This window comes from Pundamilia nyererei, unplaced genomic scaffold, assembly GCF_000239375.1.
Source record: "Pundamilia nyererei isolate P.nyererei 1_Seehausen unplaced genomic scaffold, PunNye1.0 scaffold00612, whole genome shotgun sequence".
Classification (NCBI taxonomy): domain Eukaryota; kingdom Metazoa; phylum Chordata; class Actinopteri; order Cichliformes; family Cichlidae; genus Pundamilia; species Pundamilia nyererei.
The window spans coordinates 45,609-57,754 of NW_005188013.1; the positions used below are offsets into that span (position 1 = coordinate 45,609).

General features: G+C 40.6%; 1 protein-coding gene across 1 annotated transcript; it reads right to left on the reverse strand.

The window, feature by feature from the left end:
• Nucleotides 1-7,736: 7,736 nt before the first annotated feature.
• Nucleotides 7,737-11,125, reverse strand: LOC106455967 (programmed cell death 1 ligand 1-like). Its single transcript, XM_013907920.1, has 3 exons — nt 10,942-11,125; nt 8,142-8,480; nt 7,737-8,020 (listed from the first exon to the last, which is right to left on the reverse strand). The coding sequence occupies exons 1-3, from the start codon at nt 11,012-11,014 to the stop codon at nt 7,851-7,853; spliced, it is 582 nt and encodes a 193-aa protein (XP_013763374.1). The 5' UTR covers nt 11,015-11,125; the 3' UTR covers nt 7,737-7,850.
• Nucleotides 11,126-12,146: the final 1,021 nt, after the last annotated feature.

Genomic DNA, 12,146 nt, shown 5'->3' on the forward strand with positions numbered 1-12,146 from the left:
AATTACAGCTGTGCAGAGACACACTGATGACTGACTGGAACACTATGATTCACAGTTTACATGAACACCATCCTCACACATGGTTATATATGGCCACTAGAGGGAGATGTTGGGCTTTACATACTAACATGAACACAAGCAGCTCAACAGTGATACTTCCGCAGTTTGTTTTTTGTTTTTTAAATAAATAAATAAATCAGATCCCAGCTACTCCTGTACAGGAAATCTGAACCATCTTGGCCAGCCTTCTAGGTCAGAGACTCTGCTCCTAAGAATTATTAACCCAGCAGAAATAGCGACTAGAGACTTGTTTAAGCCAGAGGTGGGCAAACACATGTAGTTTTATATCCAATGCTAACTCTGCACATCAGATGACGTCCTCAGTAAGTTGGCCCAGCAGTTAAGGAAAGTCACAACCACATCTGTTAATGGCAGCTCTCCTCAAATGATTTGAGTACTTGGTAAATTATAATAACAGGCTCTTCTGTGTGCCTATACTGCCCCTTTCTGGTAAAGCATTTACCCGATCATGCAAAAATACAGATCGGCCATAACAAAATATTTAGAAAATTGTACAATTTTTTTAATGTCAAGATTTGCTAACTTTTCTTTGTTTGAAACTACAAAAACCTGGATGTTCTAGAAGTACAACAAATGCAAAGAAAATTAATTTCGACACTGACATGAACGTGAACTTGGCAGCTAAAACAAAATCATTGATCCTAATAATGTAACACACACTGAATCCACGGGTTGGATTACAATTGGAAGCTGCAAAAGAATTAGCAACCTTCAGCATGCAAAATAAGCCAACGCTGAAATATACAGAAGGAGGAGGACTCTTTAAAAAGCTATTTTTCCATGAATATGTTATTTGAGTGTGTTTAAAATGATCAAACTGTCCATCTGTGACTGACTGACAGACCCACCGACCTTTCAGAGATTATGTTTATGCTGTGGATATGAACAGAATCTGTCACTTTACAGGAGAACAGCTTTTAGTTTTAGTAGCACTAAAGCAGAAAGTCTGTCATGAAATACATCTGGTTTATCACTTCACAGTACAAAAGAACAGCTTCAGCTTGTAACTCTTTAACATTCCAATAATTTAACAATGTTCTTATTTAACATGCTTGTTTCACATGGTAGGCACAAAGAAGTTAATACACAAAACTGTATACAGTCTGTAACATGCTTATACTGATATCCCATGAATAGCTCTGTTATTTATCTCCTACCTCTGAGAGGCGCTACTGAGATTCCACAGATCACAGGATGTAATAACATCAGGTTAAATGTATAAATATTCACATTGTTACACTCAAGGTGAGATCAAAACTCACAGACTCAAACAGCAGGTCAGAAAAACATTTACAGCCACAGGAAGCAAAGACAAACATTCAAGAGCAACACGTGTAAAACTTTATCGATAAACAAGCTCATATAAAAATCAATAATAAATAATCTTGACGTGTTTAAACTGAAGAGTTTCCTTCATGGAGGAACAAGTTAAGGCTTCATAGATCAGAGGAAACATGTGACTCTGCAGCTCCATGTAACACATTTCTCTTTGGTTTCATAATAATATCAGATTATTCAGTCACTCAGTCCTAGCTGATAAATGGACCCTGAGCACTTTGTGTTGTGTTTGTGTTGTCAGTCAGTGTCTGTAATTATTGTGTAACATCTAAACACGAGGATCAGTCTGAGTCTGACCTCACAAACAGCTGAACCTGAAGATGACACAAACTCACTGATTCTGATATTGTGACAGAGACGACGCTGAATTCATCACTGTGAACAAACTTATTTCTGTCGACATCAGAGACAGAAACATGTTTGTCACATAAAATGGTTTTTGTTGTTGAATATCACTGATCTTATTCTCAGATTTGTAACTTTTCTTTGTTTGAATTATGAAGTCTTGAATGTTCCACGTGTAACAATAACAGTACTGAGAGTCTGGATCAGCAGGAGTTCAGCTGTATAAAAACAAACTGAGATGTTTCAAACAGGCTGCAGTTCAACAGGAGGCTGGTATGAATCCTGACTCTTTGTTTTTTCATGTTTTCTGTAGATCAAAAATCCAACAACAGCAGCAACAAGAAGGAGAGCAGAAACTGACAGACCAGCAATCAGTCCAACAGGTCCATCCTGTTTGTTTACTCCTGTCTGACCTGCAGGTGAGAAACAGGTGTGAGGTGTCAGCTGTCAGGTAGGTGATGAGTGAAGAACAGAACAGAATCCATTTCCTCTTCAAACTGCTGTCAGACATTATCTACTGCACTCTGATCACATCACTCAGACCAGCTGCTTTCTACAAAGTCTCATCAACAACATCTTTAGAAACAAACATCAACAACCAGGAAGCAGCTTCACCTCTGATCACACACACACTCAACTCTACTCACTCACCTGAAACAGTCAGGCTGACGGTGTTGATGCTCTCCCATGATCTTGTCTCTCCGTTGAAGATATTACAATTGTATGATCCACCATCATCAGTCGTCACATCATTCAGAATCAAAGACACGTCTCCATCCTTCATCTGTCTGTCCTGCAGATCCACCCGGTTCTTAAAAGATGGATGCTGTTTAACTGGATCAAATTGTTCATCTCTGTAAAAAAGCACATATTTATCTCCCAGGTCAGCTCTGCTCCACTTCACAGCTCTGATGGTTTTGTTTGATGGTACTCGACATGGTAGAACTACATCCTGTCCAGACTCAGCTGTGATGTTTTTCTGCTCTGAAAGAGGAAACAACACAGAGCAGAGAGGTTAAAGGTCAAAGTACAACTGTTCACTTCAACAGCAGCCAATCAGAGAGAGGATCAGAGACCAGTGAGCTCTTCTGTCACAGAGGACAGAAAAAAAAAAAAACCTTCTTGGACTTTATTTTGGGACAAAGTCACCAAACCTCTGCAAAGCTGAGTGAATAATTTTACTATTGAGAAGCACTTTGGTCTTTAAATGTGCTATATAAATAAAGGATTGATTGATTGATAGATAATTTATCAAATAAGAACCTGGCTAAAATTATACCCATTTTAATTTCCTTAATACACCTCAATAAGATCAAATCTCACTCAAATAGAGCAGCAAACACATGTGAGAGCTGACTCTTAGTCAGCCTAGTTTGACAGGCTGGGAGCTGAAGACTGAGTGTCTGCTGTGGGGCAGAGAGAAGTTCCTCCTGTGGAGGTGGTTATTTTGTGTTATTATTTTTTATTAAATTTGTTTGTTTGATTTATTTATGTTTTATTCGGATGCTCAGCACTTCTATCAGAGGTTAAAGATCTCTGACATGATCGATTCTGCACACAGAATCCCTCTGAGTGAAGATCAGAATATATGAAGATGATTGAACATCATATTTCACCTCACATTGCTCCTGTGTGTTGCTGTGCTGCAGTTCTAATGATGATGTCATTTCAGAGCTGTACATTTCTTCCTCTTTAAGGGAAACTTTTACCGTTTCTGCTCCATCGGGATCAGGTGGGACACGGTGGGCGGAGTCTACAGTCAGCAGGTCAACTGTTGAGTTTGTAAACTGGTTTGATTTGTTTTCGCACAGAGATAATACGTCACTACAAACCACGTGAGAACGCTGAGCGCGCTCATTGGTCAGATGTCACAGAAGTATATACAGGTAAAGTGTGCTGTGAGTGAAAACAGAAAGTCGCTTCAGGGCTGGTTGCTGACCCTCACGTAACCTTTGCATATCTGTACTTCCTTCTTGTATTGAGAGTATAAAGCACACATAGCAACGGGACGTTTTTAACCCAAACCTGTAACGCGCGCGCCCGTGCAGGTGTTTGGGATCACGTTCACACCATAAACGAGACCTCCTCCTCCTGAGGGTCTCGGTGGGGTTGTTGCTGTCTGCACCTGAGTGTGATTACTGAGTTCACACCTGCACGAACCAACCGAACCAAACAGGAAAAGAAGATTTTGATTTCAGTAAAGAGTAAAAACACACCTTGCCTTAGTGCCGTTAGCAGTCAGGGTAAAGTTATTGGGAACGGAGGGGACAGGGGCTTTTCGTTTACCTGACCGCACCCCGTAACTCAGGTGTCCTGAGAAAGCTTACACAACCTGCGTATACTTTTTTTTAATTTATTTATTAGATTTAGTCCATCCTTCTGATAATTAACAAGCATTTTTCGGTCACTACATGGACATAAGGCACAGTCTAGGGGAGATTCAACATTTTTACATTAAAAGGCAGCGTAATGTTTCAGAGTCTTGTTCGTGAAGTTGAAACAAAGTAGTACCTGAAGGAGAGCTCACCTGACGAGGCCAAATCCACGACACAGACAAACAGCAGAGTTAAGCAGAGACAGGCTGATGTTAACAGAGTCATTGTAGTTAAACTCGGTACGTCCAAAACATACCGGGGAAACACCACCTGTTTGATCCTCTGCAGCGCAAGTAGCTACAAATGGCGAAAAACTGACACTCATCAATCTACTTTCTGTTTAACCCCGCAATCCATGACGTCACTGCGCGTCACTCGTTGGCGCGTTTCGGAGAAAAATGTTCTGGTTCTTGTCACAGGTCTGTGCTGTGAGGCAGCATTTTGATTTATTCACATAACTTCAGGGTGAGGTGTTCATATATAGAGACAGGGAACCACAAGTGAGCCGAATGAGTGGGGTTGCTCTTTGATTCAAGTGGGTGCAGCAAATACACAGAATGAAAGATTTTCACATTTCAAACTGCGCTGCAAGGCCTGACATTTGGAAATGTCTGAAAGAAAAGTTAATTGTTATTCCAAATTCAAACAAACAGCAGCTGAACTATTTTTAATCACATGAGCTTAAAAACGTAATCAAATACTTTTGTTAAAAAGCTACAAAAACAACAAAATTAGTTTTATTCTTTTAAAGTTGAATCATGTGTATGAACCTGTGTCTGGTTACATAAACTCAGAAGAAGTTATTCCTCAAACATGGCCGCCATCACTGCGCTCATGTAACTGAAAACTACAAACCTGCTGCTGATGATGGTCCGAGGCTCGTGGCTCCACAGGCCACTGATTAGTCAGACGTTCAGGTTCAAGCTCAGCTGAACGTAACATTAAGGTGTCAGTGAGTAGAAATACTACAAAAGCAGAGTAAACGTTCCCCATCTGACAGATGGAAATGTTGGTGTCACATAAATATGATAAAAAAGTCAAAACAAAACAAAACACTGGAGTGAGTTCACTGAATGTATTTATTAATCATATTTAATTAACCCTTTAAGACCGACCATAGAACCAAGTCTACCAGAGCTTACTTCATAGCTAGTTTACGTGGTTCCGATTCTACGGGGATTTAAAAATAGTTATGCAGAACGGAGCGTGCGCGCTCCGACAGGCTTTAAACAGCTTTAGATTCATGGCCTGTTTATGGAGGTTTTAGACATTTTACTTCCTCTTTTTTTTAGCAGCTTTCTGATGAAACAGCTGCAACTTTCTTCCCCCAGACACAGAAAAATGGAGTTCCTGTAGTTTCTGTTTAAACCACAAACAGCTCAGAGAGTAACGGTCACTATGTGCAGCACAAAGCTTTAAAGACAGTTACACATTTCATGTTTCGAACTCACACATATGTATGGCACCAAGTGCAATTTTCCCAAAGTAACAAAGTATTTGTATAGTACTTATTCTATCGTCTAGTATTCTTTCTATTTTGCATAGTATGTTATTCTGTTTATCTGAATCTATTTTATAGGTTTTTTTTCTATTGGTTTTACTGCTCTTGTACTTGAATTCAGCCTGATTTGTTTTTCATGTCTTCTCCTCCATCATCAGTTATCAGGAGAGCAGACAGTCAAAGTACAAGAATTCAAACAAACACAGAGATTCTACTTACAGAGCAGACACAGCACAGATGTTTCCTTCATCGTCCTTCTCACTCATTTGAGCTTTTTTTCTGTCACTGACACCAAGTAAAGCCCGCCCTCTTCCTCTGAGCACGTATTCTTCCTCCATTCATACAAACAGTGGCCGATCACTAACTTCATTAAGATTCATGTGATGAAGCTATTCTAATATATACCTATGAGCACACCGACACTATTTTCTCCCTATTTTGCCTCCAATCAGTTGCACATTCTTTAAAAAGTGATCTTGAGCAACAGTTCTCCAGGATGAAGGTTTGTCTCTGGACTTTGGCTCCTTCCCGCACATTTTTAACAGTCCTTGCACCTGATCCATGAATCATTCAGGTATAAAAATTCAAATTGATTAACCAGTTTTGTTTCTAAACAATTTTTCAAATAAACAAAGAACCAACATTAAACTGTAACTTCAGAGACTTTATTACAAGCAACCTGTCCCAACAACACATTTGCTTCCATTTCTTTAGTTAGATTTAGGGAACCTGCCAAAGATAAGACAGTTTGACAGACAGAATAATAGAATTGCACCGACAATCTGATTCTTTAACGGATATCTTAAAACTTGGAGTATCTCAGTACAGTGTGCAGTGGGTCCTTAAAAATCTGATTAAACTGGACAAGTGAAAGAGAAACGAAGTAGTATCAGGCCTACAAAAACAACTATCTGCAGCAGATGAACAGTCTGTGAAAGTCATGTCCTGAAGAAACAGGACCTGAGAGATGCATCTGAGCCTTCAGTTGATTCATCTACTGTTCACTGAAGTCTCATCAGTGAACAGTTTCATGTTGTGGAGCTTCATTTCAGTCGCTGTTGATGATCTAGTTAAAACTGATGAGTCCCCCATGCAGTACCTCCTGTAAACACACTGTTGAAGCATATTTGGATGGAGCAGCACACAGTTGACTATCAGTCATGAACAGCTGTTACACATGAGTAAGAAGCTACTTTGTATTTAAAGAGATGGGAAAGCATTGGATCAGCTCCTCATCGCCCCCTGCTGGTTACTTTATGAGTTGAGCTGTTTCATATAACGTGATGTAAAGAAGTGTGACTCTCCAGTGAAGCACGATGAGAGTCGTTATCCACACATGGAGAAAACGTGGAACAGTGGTGAAGCTTTGTGGTGTAGTGAAATAAGCCGTCGATGCTTGAGTGACTGAACTCAGTTCTTCAAAGATCAGCGTGACAGCTGCCAACAAACTGGCACAACCAGTTACTCAGTTCAGGAGGTGTTCACTGTTTCCCAGCACTACATTTATATACAGCATGTTGGTGCACAACAATCTGGTACAGGAAGCAGAATAGTCTCAGTCTGCAGGTGTAACAGCTGCACTCTGCAGAAAAACTGAGACAATCACTGCTCTGTGCTCTTATTGGTCAACTGCACATGACTGAGGGAAACATTAGAAAAGAAACAAGTACAATAATAATAAAAGAACAAAAACATGTCGGTGCTTGTTTTGAGACGTGAGGAATTGCCCTTTTTCCTCCTATGCATATGTGGCTGTGTGTTCCTCTGGTGACAGTTTTTGACTTAAACACAATTTGATCAATTTAAAGAGAGAAACTCAGACAGCAACTGTGAACTTTCAGTATCACAGGCATTAATAACACCTCCCAACACTTCGAGTGGCCACGTCGTAGCTTCTATATACAAGTTTACAGCAGACGGATAAATTAAGCAGTAGCTTAACTAGTATCTCGATCAAATGATAATAAGGCAGTGCCTCTCAGCTCTCCTCCTCAGAATTTTTGTCTACTGGCTTTAATATGTTTAATAAATCCATTGATTTTTTTTACCTTCTTAATATGAATATTTTTAAGGGTTTTTAAACCATCGTTGTTATTGAAAAATATTTAATGTGTTTAATGTGCTTCTGTAGGAGTTTTCAACAAACATCAGTTTTTAAACTGTGTTTTCATTTTAGGGTTTTTTAAACCTTGTGATGGTCGTCAGGAGACTTATAGCTCCTGACTCTGAATCTCAGCATCATTATTGCAGTAAATGCAAAGAAAGATCCCAAAACAACACAAAAGAAAACCTGAAACAATCCCACCAATAAATGACAGACCGATTTTAAGTCCAACAGGGATATCCTTTATCCCTCCATCCTCCGTGTCTCCCTGGTGACCTGCAGGAGAGAAACAGGAGGGTGTCAGCATTCATGATGAGTGAAGAACAGAAGAGAATCTAACCCAACGTCAGGAAGCAGCTTCACCTCTGATCACACAAACTGAACTCTGCTCACTCACCTGGAGGAAGAACACTCATGTTGACGGTTCCCACGATCTCCCATGATGCGGATTCTCCCACAATGACACGACACTCGTATGTTCCAGCATCATTAATCGTCACATCCTTCAGAATCAAAGACACGTCTCCATCCTTCATCTGTCTGTCCTGCAGATCCACCCGGTTCTTAAAAGATGGATGCTGATTTGTTTGATCAAACAGCTCATCTCGGTACAAAAGCACATATTTATCTCCCAGGTCAGCTCTGCTCCACTTCACAGCTCTGATGGGTTTGCCTTGTGGAGCTCGACATGTCAGAGTGACGTTCTGTCCAGACTCAGCTGTGATGATTTTCTGCTCTGAAAGAGGAAACAACACAAAGCAGAGAGTTAAAGTACAGCTGTTCACTTCTACAGCAGCCAATCAGAGTGAGGATCAGAGACCAGTGAGATCTGCTGACACAGAGGACAGAAAAAAAACAACAACCTTCTTGGACTTTATTTTGGGACAAAAACCTCTGATGCAGTTTATCAGGTTTGACTCCTGTTTGTATGTAATCAGTGTTTATGTCCTTGTGTCTTATGAAAGTACTGAGCGAGTTGTGGATCTCCCTGCTGAATAACACAGCAAGCATATAGATAGTGAAGGTGTGGAGAAGGGAGAAATACAGAGCAAGACTACGGTGAGATATTATATATCCTGCAGATACTCCAAAGACAGCGAGAGCAGTGGTTCAGGTCAGACACACAGAGAGCAACGAGGAGACGGATTTAAAAGTGAGCGTGTCGGGAAAGAAGAAACAAGGAAAAACAGGAAAAACAAGCTGTGCTGAATTTCAAAGACACAGGATATTAGAAAGCTGAGTGCAGAATTTATAAAATGATTATTTTCAGCCTTTTTTCCACTGTGGAGGACAAACACACAGGCCTGTGTTCTCACAGGTTGTATTAAATGTTTAAAAAAAATACACTTTTATGAAAATACTGAATAAAACGTTTAACTAAAAATAAAATTTATAGTTCAGTGTTGAATATTAAATAAAATATAGTATATAAAAGTGCATTTAAATGGAGTCACGGCTCAGTGTCTGACAGTCTAACTGTGTCTCACAGGCCTGAATGTCAGCTTGAAGCCATTATTGTCGTTATAATGTGGATGTTTCCATCAGATCACAAACAATATTTACTTCAGCAGGATTTTTATATTTGAAATTTTATCATTTGTCCCAAAAAAAAGGAAGCCAAAAATATCCAAAAGTTTATTTTACTTTCAGTTGTTGATCCTGTTTGGACACAAACATCTGTACTTGGTGAGTTTGCCTACCTGAGTGAGGTGAGCTTTAAGTCTCTCCAGCCAGGATCAGAACTGTCTGAATTCTCTAAATAGTAAAAAAGGAGCTTCGAGGTTTATTATGTCCTTTAGCAGAGAAGACAAAGTTTTAATTGTGTGTTATTATTTTAATTGAGGTGTTTCTGTTATTTATTTATATTTTATTCTGACGTATTTGATCCTGTGTTCAGCACTTCTGTCAGAGGTTAAAATCCCTCATAAATAAAGTTCATGATGATTGAACATCACATTCCTCCTGTTTGTTGCTGTGCTGCAGTTTTTACGATGGTGTCATTTCATAGCTGTAAAATCACGACCTTTACTTTAATGTCCCGTCAGTATGTGGGAGCTGAATCTTCAGCCTGCTCCTTAAAATCGCAACCTTATAATGAAGGGAAACTTTCACTGTTTCTGCTCCAGCGGGATCAGGTGGGACACGGTGGGCGGAGTCTACAGTCAGCATGTCAGCTGTTGAGTTTGTAAACTGGTTTGATTCGTTTACATACAGAGAAAAGGCGTCGCTACAAACCACGTGGGAACGCTCAGCCCGCTCATTGGTCAGACTCACAGAAGTATATACAGGTGTAGTGTGCTGTGTGAGGAAACAGAGTGGTTTCAGGGCTGGTTGCTGACCCACACAGACCTTTACACATCTGTACTTCCTCCCTGTATTGAGAATATAAAGCACACGTGGCCACGGGACGTTTTTAACCCAAACCTGTAACGCGCCCCTGGCAGCTGGTTGGGATCACGTTCACACCATAGCAAACCCCACCGAGACCGGCTCCTTCAGAGGGTCTCGGTGTCGTTGTCCACACATGAGTGTGATTACTGTGTTCACACCTGCACAAACCAACCGAAGCAAACAGGAAAACAAGCCTGAACACCCCAAGCCACACCCACATGATTTACAAATCTGTCAGTTTCTCTGATCTCCTCATGAAGTCTCCTGCACATCCCAAAAGTTGATTCTGTTCATCTGGACGTAGCGTTTTCAGTGGGAGAAACGTTTGGTCACTCATCCAAGTGACTTCTTCAGTCTCAGCTGACTGCAGGTTTCCCCAAACTTATAAACAGCACTTTTGCATAATGACTGAAACCAGCCCAGTGAAGGAACAATGGGCTGGGAGGTCAGTTCCTTAATCATTAATGTGCAAGTTCTCCTGCACACCTTTCCTTTAGCTTTTGTAACGTCATTTATGGTGGTCTGGATAGAGTGACAGGAAAGGAGGGCAGAGGGGCTTCTTGTCTACCAGACCGAACCCCTGCCTCGTAGCTCAGGTGTCCCGAAGCAGCTTACACAAGCTGCGTACACTCTTTTTAAAATAATATATCCTTCTAAAAACAAAACAGTATATTTCGGTCTAACCGTTTTTGTCCACTACCAGGACATAATGCACAGGCGGGGTCTCGGTTTTTTTTGACAGTTTGACAGTAAAGGAGAGCGGTGTTCATGAAGAAAAAGGAAGTAGTACCTGAAGGAGCGCTCACCTGAGGAAGCCAAATCCACGACACAGACGAACAGCAGAGCCACGCAGAGACACGCTGATGTTAACAGAGTCATTCTAGTTTAACTCGGTATACGTCTAAAATATACCGGAAAAACACGACCCGTGGATCCTTTATGGTGCAGGTATAAACAGAACTAATTAACATGCGCCCACTAATCAGTGTGCTTTTGAGGCGTTTACGCCGCATCACAGTGACGTCACTGCCGAGGCGCGAGACACTGTTTTCAGTGTGAATTAGATTCTTGAGCAGTACTTTTAAAACGGCAGCTTAGAAACCCACTGAATGAAGCACAAACTCAGTGTCTTTACAACAGGAGTGTTCATGTGTTCATTCGGCAATTTGGAAAAAATATAAAATATCGTCGTCCTACATTCAACTCTGAGTCTTTAAAGCTGCTGGAAACACAACACAAAGAAAACCTGCTCAGCCTGCTCAGACCACGCCCTCGTTTTAGGTTTGACAGCATTTCTACTCGATGATGACTTCAGTGTGAACTGAGGCTGCAGTGTGGGGAAGGCCTCAGAGAGTGGCTGCTCCCGGCCGGGCAGAGATCGTGTACGTATGAGAAGTGAATGAATGAATGAATGGGAGGGACACGAAGACAAGAAGAACAGCGTGTAGTGGCGGGGGCCGTATATAGAGAGGGAACCAGAAGTGAGCCGAATAATGGGCACACCATGCAAGCAGGCAGATACAGAGGCAGACTAGCATCTATACCATTTAGTTTGTTTCTTTTACAAAAAAACCCAAAGTAACAGCTCAGTGTTGAATAAAACATAAATTATATAGAAATGTATCTGAATGCACCAAAGAATCATAGCTCAGTGTCTGAGAGTCTGACTGAGGCCCACAGGTATGAATGTGCCTGTGGGACTTGAAGCCATTACTGTTGTTATAATGTTGATGTTTTCATCAGATCATAAACATTTATTTTAAAGGCTTCATCAGCATTTTTATGTTTAAAAATAAAGGGTTAATCCAGCTGGTATGTAGGTGAAAATGAACTTCTCAAGGTAGTGTAATGAGCTCCTTCCTCTTTTTAATGATGGTTAAAGATCATTATGAGGACGTGTAAGAGTCTGATGACACGGCCATCGTGAAAAGAAGAATAAAGGAGCAGATGTGAGCAGCTGGACTATTTTAAATCACATGATCTTAATAATATAATGCAAGACTTTTATTAA

Bases quoted from the DNA above. Each gene is read 5' to 3' on its own strand.
- LOC106455967 (XM_013907920.1), bottom strand. From the start codon at position 11,014: ATGACTCTGTTAACATCAGCGTGTCTCTGCGTGGCTCTGCTGTTCGTC. The intron at 8,481-10,941 runs GTGAGCGCTCCT...TTCCTCTTTCAG, and splicing joins CGTGGATTTGGCTTCCTCAG to AGCAGAAAATCATCACAGCT. The intron at 8,021-8,141 runs GTGAGTGAGCAG...TCTCTCCTGCAG, and splicing joins CATGAGTGTTCTTCCTCCAG to GTCACCAGGGAGACACGGAG.